General features: G+C 52.3%; 1 protein-coding gene across 5 annotated transcripts in view; it reads left to right on the top strand.

The window, feature by feature from the left end:
* The window catches only part of PCNT (pericentrin), a 126,302-nt gene that overhangs the window by 33,519 nt on the left and 71,849 nt on the right, over positions 1 to 20,934 (top strand). For all 5 annotated transcript variants that reach the window (XM_088023586.1, XM_028094745.2, XM_028094746.2 and 2 more), the window contains exons 9-15: positions 930 to 1,041; positions 2,505 to 2,745; positions 3,083 to 3,161; positions 7,126 to 7,258; positions 8,201 to 8,418; positions 13,460 to 13,929; positions 15,367 to 15,934. In XM_088023586.1, the coding sequence (XP_087879712.1) occupies positions 930 to 1,041; positions 2,505 to 2,745; positions 3,083 to 3,161; positions 7,126 to 7,258; positions 8,201 to 8,418; positions 13,460 to 13,929; positions 15,367 to 15,934 (1,821 nt within the window). The remainder of the gene's footprint in view (positions 1 to 929; positions 1,042 to 2,504; positions 2,746 to 3,082; positions 3,162 to 7,125; positions 7,259 to 8,200; positions 8,419 to 13,459; positions 13,930 to 15,366; positions 15,935 to 20,934) is intronic.

Raw genomic sequence — 20,934 nt, 5'->3', positions numbered from 1 at the left:
GCTTGTGTATTCAGAACTCTTTGCCCGCATGACACCACATACCCACCGTGCAGGGTGTGGTCAGATCTTACTCAGACACCGAGGGCTTCTGTCCGAGGATCGTCAGTGCCCCAGGCATCAGGCCAAGAAGTCAGAGAGGCCGAGTTCATCTCGGCCTATGCCCGGATTTCAGAGGAGAGTCCGGAGGAGCTTGTGCTTCTGTGCCCGTGGCGTTCACACCTGCTCCGGCTGCCTTTCCTCGTCACCTCCATGCTGATTCTCCCCTGCAGATGGGAAAGGAACACGGAAGGGCACCTTCAGTCCTGTCCTTGCGTGAGGCTGGTGGGGCCATCCATGAGGCAGCAGGCTGACCTCAGGGCCACTGTAGGCCAAAGCTCCCACGTCCCGTGTCCCCTCTGGCAGGGCTTGTCCTTCAGCCCTCAGCCCTGCACGCGTACCCACCTACTTCGTGCTGTGGGCAACTTGTGGCCTGACCCCGGGCCCCCGTGAAGACGGTGGTTGCTCCTCTCAGCTCTGTGGGTGCAGGGTGGGCTGACTCCGTTCACCCCTGAAGAGACCCTTTCCAGGGGGGTTAACTGAAAAATGCAGAGAAAACCCAGCATGCCACAGGAGGGGGAGGGAGGGCCCCTGGGGTGGACAACAGAGGGGCCCCCCGCAGCCTGGGAAGGAGTCCAGCCCTCCCTCCCCTGACAAGTTAGAAGGATGCGTGTTTAGGACAACGGAGAAAGTTTCCATCCTCAGGAGAAAACAAGACTACAAGCAGGTAAAGGCCTGTTAGAAATGAGCTGTCGTCTCTCTGTGCTGCCGCTGTGGCTGGTTTTCTCTTGGCTGCAGGTTTGGGGTTTCGCCTTGCGTGCCCCCAGAGCTGGGTGCAGACCTTCTGGGCTTGGTCTCAGGCGGCGTCTCACACTGTTGCCTTCCTTTTCCAGTTAGAGAGCCTCCGGGCATCCTACGCAGAGCTGAAGGCTCAGTCGCAAGAAGAGCTCCGGCGCCTTTGGTCTCAGCTTGAGTCTCCCACACCCGACGGACAGGACTCGAGTGGTGAGGAGTTTCATGTTGAAAGTTCTGTGTTTTTAATTGTTCAAACCCCAAACTAGGACTTAACAATTGTAGCAGGCACAGAAAGAGTGATTTTGTAAACTTCTTTGAAAATTGGTGTGTGGTTTTAAGGTGGAAACCTGAGGGCCTTGGTTTCATCTTCGAGCAAGTTAGCTGAGTAACGGCTACAGAATCGTGATTTTTCTCACGTTCCTATGAGGCAGTTTGCGAGCGTGAGATGGATAAAGCTTACAGCAGGGCTGGCGTCTACCGAGAAGCCGAGTCAGGGGGCATTTTGGGGGGAGTGCAGGTGTGCCTTACCACGCGATGCCCCGTGAACCCTGCGGCAGGTGCTGTCAGGCTCCTGTGGCCCCGAGGGTGATGTCCAAATCCGCAGGGCCCAGCAGCTCACCTGGCACCTCCTACAAGACCCTCTGTAAGAATAGTCCCCACCCATGGACAGCACCTTCAGCAGGGGAAGTTAGGAGACGCGAGCGAGATAGGTGGACACGTGTGTTTCTACTGCTGCTCTCTAGGTGGGGCCTTTTCAGTCTAGGGGTCCCCCTTGCTGGGCACACATTGCTGGGGGCAAAGAGCAGGGTTATGAAGACGGGCCAGAGACATGTGTGGTGGGTGAGGCCTCGCCTGTCTGCTCGCGCCTGTTTGTTGATGGCGGCGGGTGCAGCTCATGGCGTTCCTGAGCTCCTGAGCAGTCAGCTCTCACGAGGCCCATAGGGGAAGCCTCACCCTGGCCTCTGGGGGTCCTTCCAGGGATATTTGTCTTGAAACTTCTGGGTAGGGACCAGTTTATAGCCACGTTATTTGAAAGCTGATTATTAATTATTGTTAAGCAGCTTGTAGCATTTTCTTGCTGAAAACAGCAATGGTGATGCGTTTTCTCGAGGTCAGTGTGTATTACTATTCTTTTGCTCTTAATGAAACATCCCAGATTTAGTGGCTAGAAGCCACTCACATTTATTAGCCGGCAGATGTTATGTAGGTTGGAATGGGAGGGCGTGCCTGGGTTTTCTGTCCAGGATCACCCGCAGCCGGAATCAGGGTGTTGGCTGGGCCTCGCCGTGGCTCACTAAGTCCCTGCGGTTGTAGGGCCGAGGTCTTGTTTCCTTGCTGGCCGTTGGCTGGGGCTCTCAGGTCCTGGGGGCTGCCCACATCTCTGCCCTGTGGCCCGAGCCGCACGCGGAGTGCCTCTCACACTTCTGGCCTCTGACGCCTTCAGCACGAGCCTGGGAAAGCACTCTGCTTCGGGGGGGCCCGTGGGATCCGCTGAGGCTGCCCAGGCCACCTCCCAGTGTGAGGCGCCGCCCACCGTAAGCCACGGAGGGGTCCCGCTTCACCTTCACAGGTGCTGGGACTGGAGCCCTATCTGGAGTTGAGGTCTGCAGTGTCTCCTGATGTCTCCTCAGTGTTTCGTCTGAAGGTGACTGCGTAATTCCTTCCCATTAAAGAGTTCCACGACCAGCTCCCGGCCCTCACGCCTCACGGGGAAGAGCTAGAGCGCCTAAAGCGAGACTTCCAGCAGCAGCGGCAGCGAGAGAAAGCCGAGCACGAGTCTGAGCTGGAGCAGTTGAGAATTTACTTTGAGAAGAAATTAGAGGAGGCTGAGAAAAGCTACCAAGAAGACCTGATTGTGTTACAGCAGCGGCTGCAGGTGAATGAAGAGTCTCTTCTGGAGTCTGTGGAAATCAGGTGCATAAGTCCTTTTCATCATCAGCATGTTTTTGAAATGTGGGAACCTTGAGCTGAATTGAAATCTAGTTATGTTTGTAATTTCATGCCAGTGGAGAGCAGGAGCCTTGTGTTTTAGAAACACAGCTTCTGTTTGGGCCTCCAAGCAAGAGAGCGTTAAGGCTAGGAGCGGCACCCGGGGTCCCCTCTGCTCCCTCACAAGGTCCCGCCACGTGGTCCCACAGACATGGCCTGCTCAGCCGAGGGCTCCTGTCCTTGATGGAAAGTAGGATCGCTGTGGAGGGAGCAGGGAGGAGAAAGGGCATGTGAGGAGGTTTTAAAACACATTTTCTCTTAGTCCACCCAGTGTGTCTTTAGAAGAGAGGTCTGAGGAAGAAAGAAGAGAACCCTGCGACGGACTCCGCCTTCAGCCTGAGGTGATGGGCCCTTCTGTCCTTTGTTGACGGGAAACGGACACAGCGTTCGTTTCAGGTGCACAAGGTGCTGACGTTTGTGTGTATTGCAAGTGACCGCCACAGCGGGTCCACTTAACGTCTGTCAGCACCCGGGGCTGCAGAGTTTCTTTTTCTTGTGATCGAGAACTTTAAGATCTACTCTCTCAGCAGCTTTCAGGTGTACGGTACAGAGTTCTCATCTGTAGTCCCCGTGCTGCGCACTACATCCCCAGACTCTCTGTTTTGTAACTGGAGGTTCGTACGTTCTGACACTTTCTCCCATTCTGTCCACCCGACCCCCACTCTGTCGGCCACCAGTCTGTTCTCTATCTGTCAGCTCAGTTTTAAGATTTCACATGTAAGTGAGGTCATGTGGGACGTGTTTTTCTCAGACTGACTTATTTTGCTTACACCCTCGAGGTCCGTCCACGTTGTCACAAATGGCAGGATCCCGTTCTTTATGGCTGAGTAACACTCCATTGTGTACACACCGTGTGTTCGTTATCCGTTCGTCAGTCCGTGGACACATGGACTGCGAGCACTTGAGATGTGGTCAGTGTGGCCTTCCTGTCACCCGAGGTTCCCTTTTATTTGATGGTGATGCCTTGTGGTGTTGGTAGCCCGGGTCTCTGTGGCCACCACCCTGGGCAGGTGGCGTACCGTGATGGGCTGTGGTGGCCCCGTGCACGTGCTCTGCCCCAGTGAGCACAGCTTCGGCGTCAGCATCTCTTGGTCTCAGTCGCCTCGGGTGGCCATCACGAATATACCACAGACCAGATGATTGAACAGCAGAAATTTATCATCTCAGTCTGGAGGCTGGAAGTTGGAGGTCAGGGCTGGTTTCTCCTGAGGCCTGTCTCCTCGGCTTGTGGTTGGCCGCTCTCGAGCTGCCTGTTCATGTGGTTCCTCTGTGCACATGCACCCCTGGCGTCTCTGTCTCCAGATAGTCCCATTCTGAGGTGCTGGAGGCTCGGGCTTGGACCTGTGAATTTTGGGGACCCAGTTTATCCTGCTTAGCAGGCCGCTTCCAGTTTCCCGTTGTTAATGTCCTTTGCTAGAACTGTCTCTGCGTGTGACTCTTTCCTGGGGACAGGAGTGCGGCCTGTGTCCCGCTGGGCGTGGTGTGGCTTCTGCAGCAGCAGAGCCCTCGCACCCAGCACAGCAGTGCCTCGGGGTCCTTGTCCACAGCCCTGCCCTGCCTTCTGGGCCCCCGCCCACTGTCGTCCTGTAGTCGCCCTGCCTTCTCCTTGGGTGGTCCCTCCTGCCTGGGGAGCAGGCGTGTGTCTGCACGTGGCCCCTCTCTTTGCTGCACCTGTTCCCTCAGTGGAGACTCCAGGGTGCCTGCGGGGAGCCCCCTGAGAGCCTGTTCCGTTCTCCTGTGTGTGGCGGGTGTGAGTCTGGCACGTGTTCTCTGTCCTCTCGCCCCTGCGCCGTGGAGGCCGCCGTCCTGCCCATCCTGCTGATTCTCCCTTCGTGTCTGGGCTGCTCGTGCCGCCAGCCCCTCTGAGGTCCCCGTGAGTGCCCTGGAGTTTTCAGTGAGCTGTTCACGTGCGTGTGTGTCCACTTTTCATGCTGGGGAGGGGGGGAGCCTGTGTCTGAGAACCTGCCTTCGCTCCCAGGAGGCTGGTTTTGTCACTGCTCTTCTTCAGTGTCCTTGCAGCTCTTGTGAGCTTTGTTCTCAGTTCTTCAGTTAAATTTCTTATTTCTGTTGTCATTTTTCATTTCTAGGGGTTCTGCTTTCTTGCTGTGTCCTGTCTGTGCCACGGGCGCAGCGTTCTCACGCGCCTCTCTGGAGACTGTCGGTGTTGAAGCGTTTCTCCTGCTTCCCATGTGTCCCTGCTTTCCGTCTGTCCGTTTGGGTGTCTGTGCTGTGTGGATGTCAGGGTCCCCTGTGTGGTTTGTGACTCGTGGCCGTGTCTTCACCGGTGGTGTGAGGCCTCCCTGGTTTCAGGGAGGCCAGTGGCAGAGCTCCTCCTGGGGTCCTGTCTTAGATGGCCAGGTCCCTCGCCCCCCCGTGGCCAGCCTCGGCCCGCGGGCCCTGGGTGCGTGCAGCCCTTCTGTTGCCTGGGCCCTGGACGTTGCCGTGATCACTGACTTTTTCTTCCGAGGTTGGTCAGCTTTGGTGTCTTGAGGACCTCTTCCCGTTTCCTCTCCTCACGGGCTTCTAAGTTAGGTTTTCCTGGTCATCGTAGCCACGTTTCAGGAAGGCGGGAAAAGGAGAGGGATGGGATCTGTGTGAGTGTGTGCGCTGGAATGTTGGCAGGCCACTGTGCCCTCCGCAGGGTGTCTGGCTGAACTCCCCCCAGCGGGGTGTGGGAACCCGACGCACCCCCCTCCTCCACTACCACTGGACATTGCCTTTGTGTTCCTCGCTGATGGACAGCCAGTATCTTTTCCAGCTTGTGTTTCTTTGGTTTTAAATGAGGTCGGACCTCTTTTCGCTTGAAATTGACTATTCTCCCCTCTGAAGCTCTCCCTTTACACCTTTGCTCTTGTGGCATTTGCCCCCCTTCCCCTGTGGTTCAGAGGGCCCACTCTGCTCGCCTTTGGACTCAGCTGTGCTCAGTCTCGCGCTGGTGCTCGTGGGCCCGGGTCTGCACTTGTGGGTCCTCCCCTGGCCCTTGGCTCTTCGTCCTCTTTCTCAGAGTGCCCAGTGCTTTCCTGCATTATTTTCTGATTCTTTTATTTTGTTCTTTATTTTACTTATTTATTTTTAAAGGTTTTATTTATTTGAGAGAGCGTGTGAGAGGGGGAGAGAGCGAGCAAGCACAAGTCGGGGGGGAGGGTCAGAGGGAGAAGCAGGCTCCCCGCCGAGCAGGTAGCCTGACATGGGGCTCGATCCTGGGACTCCAGGATCATGACCTGAGCCCAAAGCAGTGCTTAACCGACTAAACCACCCAGGTGCCCTTCTTCTGATTTTTTTTTAAGTCTTTCTATTTTTCATCCACCTGGAACTTAGCTGTTGTCCAGCAGGAGGTGTAGGCTCTGAGCTTAAGACCTTTTTCCAAATGGCAAGTCACTCTTTCAGGCATGACTTGTTAAAACACAACCTCTTGTGTGCTTAGTTGTCCCAGGGGCACAAGTCTGTTTCTGGACTTGATTCTTCCTGTCACTCAAGTGGTTTGTTTCTATAACAATGTAGGAATTTAAGTCTTGCTTTAAAAGATAATTTGAGCTTATTGTGAGCTTAAAGTTGAGGTTGATATGACTCCTCTGTGGTTTTTGAGGAAGATGGGTTTACTGGCTGCATTTTAAGGGGAACAGGAGAGTTTAGCACATGCACTGAGCCCTTTCCTTATAACCTCCCTTCCTCCCTCCTTCCCTCCCTCCCTCCCTCCCTCGCCCCCCTCAGGATACTTGGGCTGGGCTTGTTGTCAGGTGTGCTCACAGCAGTGACTAGAGACCCTTCCGTTGGGGCCCCTTCCTCTTGGGCAGGTCCGTGTCCCAAGCAGGCCAGGCATGTGTCTGACTCTGGGAGGGGAAGTGCAGTGCGGAGACACAGAGTGGGGAGTGAGGGGGCTTGGGAGTAAGTAGGCTGGGGGGAGCCCCCACAGTGGGGCAGGGTGTGTTTGGCAGTGGCCCTGGCCCTGGGAAGGGGGTCTGGTGGTCAGGGTCTGCCTGCAGTTCAGGTCCAGGAACATTCTGATCAGCCTCCCAGGAATGGCCCACTTGGCATCCCTGCAGCTCAGCGTTGGGACTTGGTGAGCACCGCATGGGAGTGAGGAGGGCTCTCCAGCCAGTGGTGCGCACCTGTCTCCTCAGGGCTATGGTCTGCCATCTCCCTGAGTTACTTGGCCCCCTGGAGGTGAGACGCTGGGGACGGGGGAGATGGCGTGAGCATGCATGGCCCAGCAAGGCTGACACGGGAGGCAGTGATTAGGTGACGTGGTAAAGAGGCCCCTTGTAATGTTTCCTCTGTGCGATTTTCCCTCATTTGCATACGCAGTTAGAAGAAAACCACCGGTGCCAACGAGCAGCGTTGAAGTCCTCCCTGGAAGCCCGGCAGGAGGTGGGCCTCGTAGGGACCCAGGTGTTGGAAGGGGAGCAACGTGTAGGGCTCTCAGAAGGGCCTGGCGAAGGTGTGTGCACTTCCCTGCTGCCTGTGTTGGTGGCCATTCAGCCCACAGGAACCGATATGTGGGAAGGTTGGGGGCTTCCACGTGGGTTATTTGGACATCCCAGCCTCTAACTCTGCAGATCCTCCCTGGTGGTGTCCTCAGAGTTAAGGGGCTGGGCTTGGGCCTGACCAGGTGCAGCACTGGGGTCACAGGAGACGGGGGTGGTTGGAGAAGCTGAGGTCCTCCCAGTGGATGCAGCAGATGGGGGCAGGCAGTGGCCCCACTGCTGAGGAGAGCAGGTGTAAGGCCAGCCTTGGACGCGGATTCCAGGGGGGATGGACGCCGTTGCCACCCCTTGTAGCATGGAGGAGGCAAGGCAGAGGGGTCCCATGGCGAGGTTGTGGGGGTCCAGATCCATGCTGGGGTGCTTTGACACGACTACCCGTTTTGGGCAAGGGCTCCCTTGGAGCTGAAGAGACGGGCTAAGAGGAGGAGCATAGCTCCTGAGAGCCAAGGTCACGTTGTGCTTGGCATTTGCCTCTCTCTCTCTCTCTCCTGGCGCGGGAGATCCTTCGCAGCCGCTGCACATGCGCTGTGGTCGCTGGGCGCTGATTGGCACACACACAGTGCTTCTGTCCGCTGCTCAGCTCATTCTTGAGCCTAGGAAGCTGCCAAGTCCTGACTTGAACAGCCCAGGAGGAAGCCCCCTGGCCCAGACCCACACGTTCCCACAGTTGAAAACAGTCACCTGGTACCCCAGCTGACGGGATGGAGTGGGTGGTGAGTGGGTATGCGTAGCTCAGGACAGGGCAGCTCGTCCTCTGGGCTCACCCAGGGCTTGCCGGAGTTCCAGGTGTCTGTGTTGTGGGAGGCATTGGAAGGTGAGTGTCCTTGTCTGTGCTGTATGTGGTGTCCTTGAGGTTCGTGCCTGATTGTCCTGCCTGCCTCTTTGTCCCCCCACAGAGCTTGCTCGGGTGCCTCTCCCGTGTGCACAGGATACGGCCTTGGAGGTGGAGACAGAGGTGGCGGCCAGAGTCTTGGGTTTGGAAACTGAGCACAAGCTTAAACTCTCACTTCTTCAGACAGAGCTCAAGGAAGAAATCGATGTCTTAAAACTAGAAAATAGAAATTTACATGAGAAGTTGCAGCATGAAGTCCACCTGAAAGAGGACTTGGAGAGGGTAAGTGTGATTCTGGCCCATTTCCATGGCGGCAGGCTCCTGTGGAGGTCAGTGCGGGTCCTAGTGCTCCGTCCCCCCTGCTTCCTGCAGCCCTGTTTGCTTCGTGCCTCCTCAGAGTCAGGACAGGGCTCCGCCCCGACCCGAGCCAGGGTTTGGCTCCTTGTTGCTTCTTCACCCTGCCTCCAGGGTTAGGGGGCTAGCTGGGCATCCTCAGACGGGCGGCAGGCCCTGTGCGCCCCGTTGTGCCCAGTGGTGTTGAGCCCCTGGACTCTTCTGCTGACTGTCGGTTGTGTGGCTGTAGAGTGTGCCCTGTGCGTGAGGAGAGCCCCGCCGCACCGCCCACACTGGCGGAGCTCTGGTGTGTAAGCCTCGCCTAGATTCCTGGCAGGTTTCACTGTCTGCGCAGCGCAGGGCGTGGCTCATCCCTGGGTCGGAGTAACAGAGTTGACGTAGCTTGAGCTGTGAGTCTTTCACCAGTGTCCTGACGAAGCCTTATTCCCCCACCTTCGTGCTTGTGGGCTGATGCTCTCACCCTGTGTTCTTTCCCGTGAAGGTCTTTCTGGATTTTCATTCTCCATCAACACTTGGTTTCATACGAAGTTATTACCTGCATGTCTCATCACAGGTCATTCTCTAAGGCATTGGTGAGGACTTGGGGCAAAGCAGAAGTAAGGATAGAGCTTTGTGCTGTGTGGGCCGCCGTAGGTGGACTTACTTGCTGGCGGTCTGTGCTTTTCAGCATGTGGCCGCCTCAGGCACCATTCAGTCAAGGGCAGACTTTCCTCCATGACTTTTGATGTTCAGGTGTGTGTGTGTAGTATCTTTCCTGGACCACCATTTTATCTGCTTACATCAATGATTGAGAGAGGGGTATAGAATGATCTATTTTTCCCTTTAATTTTGTCAGTGTTTGAGTATTTTGAAGTTATTACATATGCACGCACATTTGTGATTGTCCTGTCTTCCTGAGAAAGTACTCCCTCTCCCTCTCCTCTGTAGCATTGTTTGCACCGCAGTCTGCTTTCTCTTTCATGAATACAGTTCTTCCGGCCTTCATCCACATTGTTTGCCTGGCATTCCCTTTTCTGTCCATTTTACTTCAGATCTCTGGAGACTGGCTGGAGTCAGTGCTGGACGCCCGTAGTTTCAGGGCTCAGTCCTGTGAGGCTGCCCCACGCCAGAACCCATTTGCAGTTACTGGGTCCCGGCATGACCTGCTCATCTCGGTCTGCCTTGGCTTCGGAGCCTGCGTATTCCCATGCCCACCCACACCTCTTTTCAGGCTCACACTGCTCAGGGAAATGGTTTACTACTAGCAGTTTATTATGAAGGATGCATGGAAGAGATGCGTAGGCCGAGGTGTGCTGTGGTAGGCAGCTTCTATGCCCGCTCTTCTTACTGCCGTGTGCACCCACCTGGAAGCTCTCCAGATCACACCATTTAGGAGTTTTTATGGAAGCTCCATTACGTAGGCGTGTTTGATTAAATCATTGGCGATTGGTTGGGGTGGGGCTGAAATTTCCAACCCTCTAATCTTGCCTTGATTTTTCTGGGGACCAGCTCCCATCCTGAAACCACCTGAGGTCCCCAGCCACCTCTCATCTCATTAGTGTACAAAAGATTCTTTTTTTTTTTTTTAAAGATTTTATTTATTTATTTGAGAGAGAGAGAGAATGAGAGATAGAAGGCATGAGAGGGAAGAGGGTCAGAGGGAGAAGCAGACTCCCTGCTGAGCAGGGAGCCCGATGCGGGACTCGATCCTGGGACTCCAGGATCATGACCTGAGCCGAAGGCAGTCGCTTAACCAACTGAGCCACCCAGGCACCCTGTACAAAAGATTCTTATAATTCCAGAAATTCCAAGGGTTTTAGCAGCTGCGTGTCAGGAACTGGGTACAGAGACCGTGTATTTATTTTTTAATGTATTACATATATGCGTAGCATATACTTGAATATTTTTTTTAAGATTTATTTATTTTATTTGAGAAAGAGAGAGAAAGAGAGCACAAGTGGGGGAGGCGAGGAGGGGCAGAGGGAGAGGGAGAAGCAGACTCCCCTCTGAGCAAGGAGCCCGACATGGGGCTCGATCCCAGGACCCCGAGATCATGACCTGAGCCCCAGGACCCCGAGATCATGACCTGAACTGAAGGCAGATGCTTAACCGACTGAGCCACCCAGGCACCCCTATTGTTGAATATTTTTTAAAATCCATTCTGACAAACACTGCCTTTTAATTAGAGTACTTAGTTTGTTAATCTTTCACTTCATTATTGATCTGGTTGGAGATAATGTCTGCCATTTTACTATTTTCTACGTGGTCCATCTGTTTTTCTTTGTGTTTTTTCTCTTTCTGTTTCCTGTGTTCTTTCTTTCTTGCCTTTTGGATTATTTGAATATTTTTAGAATTGATTTTAATGTATCTGTTGACTTCAAATTATACTTTGTATTATGTGCTTTAATGGTTGCTTTCGGGATTAGAATATACATTCTCACAGTCTTCTCAGAGTTAACATTATGCCATTTCAGGTGAAAGGTAAGAGCTCTATGGTTGTGTAGGTGCATCTGTCATGTTCTCTTTGTCTTTTATGCTATAATTTTTATAGGTGTTACATCCGTGGTTAAATTCCACGATATAAATTTTGCTTTGAATAGTCATAGGTACTTGAAGGAAATTAAAAGGAAAAGGAGTCTTAGATTTACAACATTTTACAGGGCTCTTTCTTTCCTCCCAAAGATTTGAGTTTCCATTTGGTATCACTTTCCTTCAGCTTGAAGCATTTCCTTTAGCCTTTCTTGTGTACATCTGCGCAAGTTTTCTTTTAGCTAAAAGTCTCTATTTTACAGTCTGTCTTGAAGAAATTTTTGGCTACATTTGGAAGGCAAGATTTTTGTTCAGGATTTAAAGATGTCACTTCTGACCTTATTTCTGATAGGTCCGTGGTCACTCAAATCAGTATTTCCCTGATTGTAACGTGTCATTTTCTTTTGACCGCTTCAGAGGTTTTTCTTTTTATCTTTTATTCTCAGTCATTTTACCACAATGTGCCTAGGTGTGATTTTCTTTGATACTTTTTTCTCTCATGAAATTCTTAAAATCAGTACATAAAATTGATTCTGACCTAGTTACCTCAGAAAATAAAAACAAAACCTTACACTCAATTGACCTTATTTTTTTCTTATTTAATAATGACATTACTAAAAAGGTGATCTGTTTTAGTGACTTACAGAGAATTCTGTACATTTTTGTCTTTCCCCAGATTTGGGAGATTTTTACCAAGTATGTTCTTCAGTTTTTTATTTCTGCTCCATTCTCTCCTTTCCTCCTGGAACTCCATTTACATGGATGTTCTGTCTTTCATTTTCTGAGGTTCTGTTCATTTTATTTTTTTTTAATCTTTCCCCTTCCTGTTGGTTAAATTCTGTTGATCTTCCAGTTCACTGACTCTTTTGTTAGCTCTGATCTGCTTTTAAGTCCACCCAGCGAATTTTAACATTTTAGATACTATGCTTTCCAATTCTAGAATTTCTATTTGGTTCTTTTTTTCCCCCTATTCAGTTCTTTTTAAGAATGTCTTTTTTCTTTGCCATGATTTGCTATCCTTTTACTCATTATGAGCATATTTTTCTTATGCTCATCAATGCAGTTAGGATATCTGCTTTTAAAACCTTTGCTGTGTCTCTCTCTTAAATAAAATCTTAAAAAAAAAACAAAAAAAACCCAAAAAACAAAAAGGAAAACCTTTGTTAGTTTCAGCAGTTGTATCATCTTGGGGTTCTCCAGTGATTGTATTTTCTTTTTAGCACGTATCATATTTCCTTTTTATTTGTGTATCAACTAATTTTGGATTGTATCCTGGACATTGTGAATGATACATTGTGGAGACTGTGGATTCTATTATGTACCACTGAAGAGTATTGATTTTTTTGTTTGTTTTAGCAGACAGTTAACGTGGCTGGATTCTGATTCCACATTGCATCTTCTCTGTGTTGGTCTGCTCTTGGAGTCTGCCCACACATGTGTGCATCAGGGATCCACTTGAGATTTGGGCTAGGTTAACGCAAAGATTTTGCAGCTGCCTCTCTGGCTCTGTCCTAATGGGCTTTCACCTTTCACTTTCTACGTCCTCTGCTCAAACAAATGAGATTTTGGGATTTCTGTGTGCATGGCGTGGACAGGTAAATTGCCCAGTGCCATTTCTTTCTTCTGGGTGTCCAGCCCTTCTCCACAATCTGTCTGCTTTTAGATGCTCTCTCAGGCCTTCAGGTAGTTTCTTATATTTTTTCCAGCCTTTATAGCTGTTACCCTCTCGGAGGGTTGGCCTTATTAGAGCTTCTCAGCCATCTCCAGAAGCATGACCCCAAACTTGTTTTTAATAACTTATTTTTTTTTAAGCAAACTGTATACCCAACGTGGGACTTGAACTCATGACCCTGAGGTCAAGAGCTGCATGCTTTACTGACTAAGCCAGCCAGGTGCCCCTTTAATGACTGACTTTTTAAATGAGTTGAGGTCAGTCTTCAATACCATTTTTACTTTTGTTTCTTTTTGATGATGTTTAGTAGTTTATTGACCTGCTTTCCTTCCTTTTTTGAAAATCAGGACATTTGCCTGTCCTCAGCATTGTGAGTAACCTCCCTTTTCACAAGATACTCTTATTAAAAGTTTAAATTTTAGTTCATCAGTCTTTTGACCAGGTTCCTTGTAGATAATGGAAGATGAATGAAGCAAGGCCACAGATCTGAGCTCATTACACCGTTTGCTGCTCCCTGTTCTCGTGGACTCTGGGCTTTTTGCTGATGGTGGCTCTACTCTGCTGTGGTCGGCCTTCCCCTGACTCCCCCCCATTGCTGCTCTGGACACACACAGAAGGCCTCCGACGCTATCTTTGTTTGCTCCGCACGTGTGTGTATGTTTTGAGTTTGGTTAGTTTTTGTCAAGACCTGCCAACTCCAGAGGTGAAGAACAGCTGGTTTGGGTGCCATTCCTGCCAGTAATCTTCTCCTTTAATTTCTTCTGTCTTAAATGAAATTGTTACCTGTAGGTAAAACATAACTTGGTTGAAGATCACCAGGAGGAGCTGAAGAAAGCCAAGGAGAAGTTACAGCTGATGAAGCAAGAATTCAAAGACAAAGAAGCAGAATGGAAAGTGGCAAGTGAGAATCTAAAGAAAAAAGCTGAAGAGGAACTCGCGCTGATGCTCCTTGACCTGAAAGAACAAGCTGAAGCTGAGAAACAGTCAATAATAAACAAGTTTGAGCTTCGAGAAATCAAAATGAGGCAACTTCAGGATCAGCAGGCAGCCCAGATCCTGGACCTGGAGGGGTCCCTGGTGGAGCAGCAGGGCCGGCTACGGCAGCTGGAGCTCGGGCTCGCAGGGGACGAGTGTCCACAGTGCAGCCAGTGTGGCCGGGAGCCAGGTGGTCGTCTGGCTCCTGCAGACCAGGCCTGGGAGCTCGCCGCACTCCGCCTGAAGGAGGACTGTGCCCTCCAGCTGATGCAGGCACAGAACAGGTGGGTAACGTTCCTGTAGCAGTGTATTAGCTGTAGAGCCGTCGGCCAGTGCCCCACCTAAGGCCTGACCCCAAGATGCCCAGCAGAGTGTGAGAGGCAGGTCCCCTGGGAGGACGTGCTGTGGGCTTTGAGTAGGGTGGGAAGGTCTGCAGGAAGGTGGGGCGGAGCGTGGTGTGTACTGAGTCCCCGATACCTGGTCTTCACCCTAAAATGACAGCAGGATATCATGTCATATCATGTCCCAGAACTGAGAAGTGCTGGGACAAGTCAGAGACTGTGTCCAGATCCTGCTGGTGGAGCCTGTGTTCCTTGGTGGATGCCACTCTGCATGCATCTTCCACATCGTTTTTGTTCTTTGCACATTTTAAAATTTCAAAAGCAAGAATTGAGACCTCACTTATCAAAAGGTCATGCAGTTCATCCATATTAGTTCTATGTGTTTTTAAAACTCAAACATATTTTAAAAAGTAAATGTTTTGTTTCCTAAAATTTATGCATACTTCCCTTAAATTTTAAATAGATTTAGAACGTGATTTGGTTCTTGGCCCCTGTCAGTGCTAACTCTTTGCAAGCCCGGCTGTCGTGACTAGGGGTGTCTGTGAGTCTTGGCGCCATTACACTTGCTGTTGGTGCTGCTTATTCTCACGTATCAGCTGCTCCCCACCATCATGAGTGAGGTGCAGGAGCTTCTGATCTGGGGTCTGAGGACTCGAGTTCAGATCTCAGCCCACCATGTGTAAGCTGGATGGACACAGGCCCTGTGCTCAACCTCACAAAACCTTCGTGCTCTCACTGTGTGGTGAGGGTAAATGCGATAATCTCTGGACACGCTTCCAGAGTTATCTGGTGAACTGACCAGGGCGCGTCACTGATAGGCAGCGTGCGCCCCGTTGAGGTTGAGGCGTTTTCAGTTCCTGGTGGGATCCTGGGTGCTTTGATTAGAAGTGTTTCTGCCAGCCAGCCCCACCGGTGGCTCTTTTTAATTCGTGTCCCTTAATTCACAACCAAAGTTTTTCTGAGGTCTTTGTTCTTTATGGCCCTGTGGGCTCCTACAAGCGATCCTGCTGCCCCTTCCCTGTCAAGGTCCTTCTTGCCTCGAGTGAGTGGTCACATCTGCTTTGCCATGATGTCTGTCGGAAATACATGTGCGGTTTCTTGCTGTGGATCCTGTGTCCTCCACTCAGTTTGTGAGCGGGGATGCCTGGGTTCTGTCCTTTGAGCTCCTCTGGCTTCGTGTGGCCCCTTCACTCTCCACTTATTTCTGATGGTGGTCTTCTCAGGCCATTTGTGGCAGAGGGAGAAGGAGCAAGAACAGTTAAAACAAGGCAACGACGTAGTGTTTCCTGTAAGAAAGGTGGTGAGTAGGTGTTTCCAAGTGAGGTTGGTGCTTTTATGACTGTGTTCTGCTGCCCAAGTTCACTTTGCATGTCCTCTCAGGTTTTTAAAAGAACGTAAAGAAATCACAGAGAAATTCACTGCGGAACAAGATGCCGTCCTTCGGGAGGCCCAGGAGAAGCACGCCTGTGAGCTGCATCTCCTCCAGGAGAGACACCAGCAGCACATTCTGTCCTTGACGGCGGAGCTGGAGGCCCGGCACCAGGCCGAGGTGGAGGAGCTGCGGGCCTCTGTGGAGAGTGAGCAGCGGGCTCTTTCAGAGGCCCGTGTGGCTGAATTGCAGACACAGCATGCCGCGGCGGTCAGTGCTTTGGAGGCAAGACATGCGTCACACCTGGATTCCCTGGAATCGCGTCGGCTGTCTGAGCTGCAGGCCATGCGGGAGGGGCACAGGTGGGCTCTAGAGCAGCTGAGAGCGGACCTGGAGAAGCAGCTGCAGAGGAAGGGTGCTTTTCACCCCAGTGCTCTGACTCAGGGGCGACACGGGCAGGCTCTGAAACGTGGCCAGGAGCTCCCGCCTGCGGAGGATGGCCTGAGGACGCAGAGGAGCGGGAATCAGGGTGAGGGTGTGAAAGCCCTGGTACCCCCTGAGCTTCCGGGAGTGCAGCAGGTGAGGCAGGTCTCAGGGCAGCTCTCTTCCTGCCGTCTGCATGCTTGTCTCTGCGAGCGTGTCTTATGTTCTGCCGTGGCAACCAGGGGCTTCCTCAGGGTGGCCACGTGGTGGGGGGTCGGGTGGAGGGAGGCGCGCGGGGCCGCGCGGGGGGTGGGGGGCGGACGGTGGGTGGAGGGAGGCGCGCGGGGGTGGAGGGGCAGAATGTGTCAGAGCGCCCCCAGTCCGGTCCAGCAACAGTTGCCTGTGCAAGGCGGCCTCCCCCGTAATCTCTCTCGTGCACGCTGGTCCCCGCCCTCTGCACCGCAGGCTGCTCCGTCTGATGTGGGGGCACAGCCCTGCATAAACTCTTCCACACGGGCACTCAGACCCCTCTCCCACCCTCCTCTCCCTTGTCTGTTTCGTGCTGGCTGTGCCGTTCTCTTGTGCGCACGCACTCACCTCTGCAGCCAGGTCGTCTCTCTGACGAGCACGTCCCCGCCTGCGTGGTGCACACCCACTTCTTCCCTCCTGGCCCTCGAGCCCTGCAGCCCGCACAGAGCCGCCGAAGGCAGAGCAGTGCACACCCACTTCTTCCCTCCTGGCCCTCGAGCCCTCCCTGCAGCCCGCACAGAGCCGCCGAAGGCAGAGCAGTGCACACCCACTTCTTCCCTCCTGGCCCTCGAGCCCTGCAGCCCGCACAGAGCCGCCGAAGGCAGAGAGAGGGGTAGTCGTGGCTGTTGTCCCTCTTCCCTTGTTTGTTCTCCGCTGCTTCTCAGGGCCTAGAGCAGCGGGGCCTCCAGGGAGCCTGCCAAGAAGGGGGGGTGATGCCCGCGGCCAGCCCCTGCTCATCTTTGCAGGCGTCTTCAGGTGCAGCTGTTACGGGTGCCAGTGGCCCTGCCGTACTGTGTTGGTGTGACCTGAGAGGTCAGGGCGAAGAGGGAGGATGGCAGGATTCATCCAGCTGGGGTGTGTCTGGAGGGTGGTGTCCTTGGAGGGGAAGGCGCTGACCTTGCAGGCAGCAGCCAAGGCCCAGATCTGTTCCAGAGGCATCTGATGGCTGGACGGAAAAAGGGTTGGGAATGATTGTACCACCTGAGGCAGGGGTTGACTGTGGCCCTCAGGAAGCATAGGGATGGGAGGGCATGGAGGGCGGGCTCAGGACCCCTCCAGGGGCGCTGCTTGGGGGTCGCGAGGGCTTCCTGACGCCTCGCAGGGTGTGCTGGGGTGAGATTGGCCGTGGTGCTTATGGGGGTCATGGAGAGGCTGGGGCCCTTGGGGATGACCAGGGAGGCATCTGGCTCTGGGCTCACAGGAGGAGGGCGGTAGCTGAGGGAAGAGCCCTCACTGCAAGCAGGTGAGGACCGTGCAGGGCAGGCTGCCTCAGCTGTGCTACGGCAGGTGCTCTTAGGAGCCCGTGCACACTCCAGTTCCGTGTGCAGATTCCTAAACGTTGTCAGAATATGTACGAGCAGTATGTCAGATCGTGTAGTTGTGCTTTTGAAGAAGTCTGACAAAGCAGTGGAATTCTCTTGAACAGGTGAGTCAGTCCCCGCAGGCTGGGACACAGCCGAGGTCCTTGTGAACCGCTGTGGTGCTCCCGCCCTCAGTTCCCTGCGCATCTGGGCAGGATGGTGTGTGAGGGCGCTGGCTCTGCACCCCGAGGCCCTTCTGCTTCCGTGTCTTTAGGTTTGAGATACTCGTGTCTTCTGTATCTTCCCAGGACCCCGGGATCATGACCTGAGCCAAAGGCAGCCGCTTAACCTACTGAGCCACCCAGGCGCCCCGTCTATGGGGCTTTTTAAAAAGGGCATGGTGATGCCTCCTTTCTAACCATGAAATAAGGCTCTAGTGTTCTCTGCGTGTCCTAGGTTAATAGTCCATGCATTCGGTTGTGTGTGTAGTGATCATTTGCTTTGTGAAATTAGTAGTTAAACCATTTTCTCCATGGCACTTGCCGGAATGAGAATTACAGGAGATTACAGAAATAAAGGGAAGCATAAAAATGAGGTTTATCCCCATTTGTTTGGTTCAAAAGTCTGGGTATTGGCATTTTTCTTGAGATTTGCTTCTTGGACTCTTAAATTGCTTTGAATCTGGCCACTCTGGGTGGGTTTCTCACACTTGAGGGGATGAGAAGACAGAGGAGGAATGCACGCACACAGACCTGTGCCCTCAAGATGGCTCGGAGAGACACAGCCTGACCACCGCGGGGAAGCCCAGGGTGCAGCTGGTCGCTGAGTCGCATGAATAGTCTTCTCCTCACAGGGTGCTCTTACTCACCTTTCATTAAGAGAGGATGAAGCCCCCTCCATGTTACCCTGCCGTGTCCCCCTAACCGCCTCAGTGTCCCCGCAGTGTCCCCCTGGCCCCTCGGGTGCAGTGCTGAGGGGCCATCACAGGGGGTCAGGTGGCCTCCAGGAAGATGCTTCACTGCAGGGAGGTACAGCAGTGGGCCTGAGTTGGACCTGCATCATTCACGGTCCTTGGTGCAGCAGTGGGGTGTTGGCACATTGCGTGTGCCTGGTCCCATGAGCATCTTGTGAGCAGGATGTGTGAAATAGCCCTCCGTGAGACAGGCACGCCTTGGCCTGTGTCTGCTGCACCGTTGTGCTTGGCGGATGGGGATCTGGCCCGCACATCTGCATCTGGGGCTGAGTTAGTGACCCCGAAGCGTGAAGGGCTGTCCGTCTTCTCTCCTGAAGCGCTGCTCTGGGACCTGCTGAGGGCGACTGTGGGAAAGATGCGGTCCCTTTGTTGCCATTCTCCTGGGTCTCATGGACTGCAGCCCTCCCTCTAAAGACTGCCCACTCTGCTGCTTGTGGGGACACAGAGAGCCGAGCGCTTTCTGAAACCGCCTGTCAATACTGTATCTGGGTGCAGCGTTTTGGCATTTCTGGGTTGACTCCTGTCTGAGTGCTCCCACAGCATGTTGTAAGTATTTTTCTAGTTGTACAAGTGAGTTGTTGCTCAAGTAAGTGATCTCTTTATCTGCTACTAAGGAGGTGAACGTTAGATACTTTTTTAATTGAACTTTGTTGTCTCTCTGGTTTCACAAAAACAGTTGGACTTGTGGGAAGGTGGGAAGCTGTTTCTGAGCCTATTTTAACTCTTACTGGAGAACATTTCAACATGGACAGAAATAGTTGGGTAAACCTCTGTCTCCGGCTACCCCGGGGGGTGCGTGCTGGTGTTACTGCATCACCGCTCCCCCACCGCCCGCTTACTTTGCAGCAAATCCCAGATACCGTGTGTTTTCATCTGTCTCTACCAAGTAGTGTGTTTTTCTCCCCCAAAAGAACATAACTGCAATCCATTCTAACTTAAAAAATGAACAGGAATTCCTTACAGTCATCCTATATCCACCCCCAGTTCCCGTCTCTTCCTGTGGTTGTTCAAATCAGGGTCCACACAGGGCTTCGTGTGCACGGATCTGTTTTTACTGCTTCCTGTGATGCTGGCTAACCCTGTCCCCCGTATTTCTTCCTGTAAGCGTGTCCATACCACTCCCCAGACCGTCAGATCAGGTCCCTGTCTTGGTGTGGAATACTTCCGGGTGCTTGCATGTTCCTGCTGCGGGCTTCCCTCAGGCTCTACCCTGCAGGCAGAGCCTGCGGAAAGCCTTGCTGGGCGTTTTCTGGGCTGCCAGGGTCGGTCATCGTCCCCAAAATAGCAGGGACATGCTGTTCCTCCTGTGACAGGTTTTATCTGGGCCACAAATATCTTTGCACCTGTTTGAAAAGCGGGGTCACTTACCAGAAGAGTTATTTCACATGCGCTTGTGAGCTAATTGGATTACTTTCTAGGTTACTTCCCTTTGGAGTTCGCTTGTGAGAAAAGAACTCTGGAAACGTGAGCTTGATTTCCTTTTCTTAGAGATGTGCATCCCGTAAAGAAATCTCCCTTGTGCAGGTAACACTAAGCAGAGTTCTGGAATGCAGAAGCGATCTGCAACATGGCCAGTATCAGTTGCTTAAGGCAATTTCATCTTTTTTCAATTTTAAAAAAACTATTCATGTGTTAATTTTTGAAAATAGTAAGGTTATTTTAAATACAGTTTGAGTGTTTTTAATTCATTATCAGTTGAATTTATTTTTATTTCATTGGGGGTTTTTTCCAAGATTTTCTTAGAGAGAGCACGCGCACGCGTGGGGAGGTGGGGGGGCAGAAGCAGAGGGAGAAGCAGGCTTCCTGCTGAGCAGGGAGCCCAATGCGGGACTTAATCCCAGAACCCCAGGATCATGACCTGAGCTGAAGGCAGATGCTTAACAACTGAGTCACCCAGGCACCCGACTGTGTTGGTATTTTTTGTGTAATACTACTTTTTTTTTTTTAGGCATATTTGTCATGGTTTCTTAATGGTTAAAAAAATATATGACATTTTTCCTAGAATTCTGTGGATTTTTAGAAAAACCTGAGAATAAACTTTTAAAGGCATCTTTTTCTTATATTGACTTTACCATTTAGAATATGGAAAATGAAATGGAATTTTACTCAAGGCTGGAAATAGAAATGATTATCTGTAGGAGGAGGTCTTATGGATGGAGGTAGGGATTGCATGAGTCAAGGGAGACTTGACTTTGAGCCTCTCCAGTCAGGGCGAGGGGGTAGCCTGAGAACACGTCCTGCTGGACATCCACAACCATCCCACAGCTACTGGGCCGTCAAGGTCCAGTGGCCGGAATCTGTCCTGCAGCCTCTCCTGAGTGCACACCCTTGAAACTGCCTCACCTGACTCCTGTTTCCCCCCGGGGGCCATCCTGCCACGCGATGCTGCCGCGTTTGGCCTTTGCCTCGGTTATGGTGAAGGTGCACGTTTTCGCAAGTCCCTCACTCCAGGTCTGGGCACGCACTGGACAGGACAGGCATGAAGTATCTCCACTGTCCCCTTGTAGGTGGAAAGTTAGAGCCGTTCCTCCTGCCCACAGTGCACATTGCATGGGTGCTTTGTGTTTGCTGCTTGCTGCATTAAGTTTATGCTATCTTGTCATACTTTGTGTGTCTCTCTGAACTGCCTTTAA

The sequence above is a fragment of the Eumetopias jubatus genome, unplaced genomic scaffold (genome assembly GCF_037043125.1).
Source record: "Eumetopias jubatus isolate StellerSeaLion01/CBP00866 unplaced genomic scaffold, mEumJub1_p1.0 scaffold_1, whole genome shotgun sequence".
NCBI lineage: Eukaryota > Metazoa > Chordata > Mammalia > Carnivora > Otariidae > Eumetopias > Eumetopias jubatus.
Note: the sequence above shows the minus strand (reverse complement) of the source record. Positions and strands in the feature narration are given on the sequence as shown.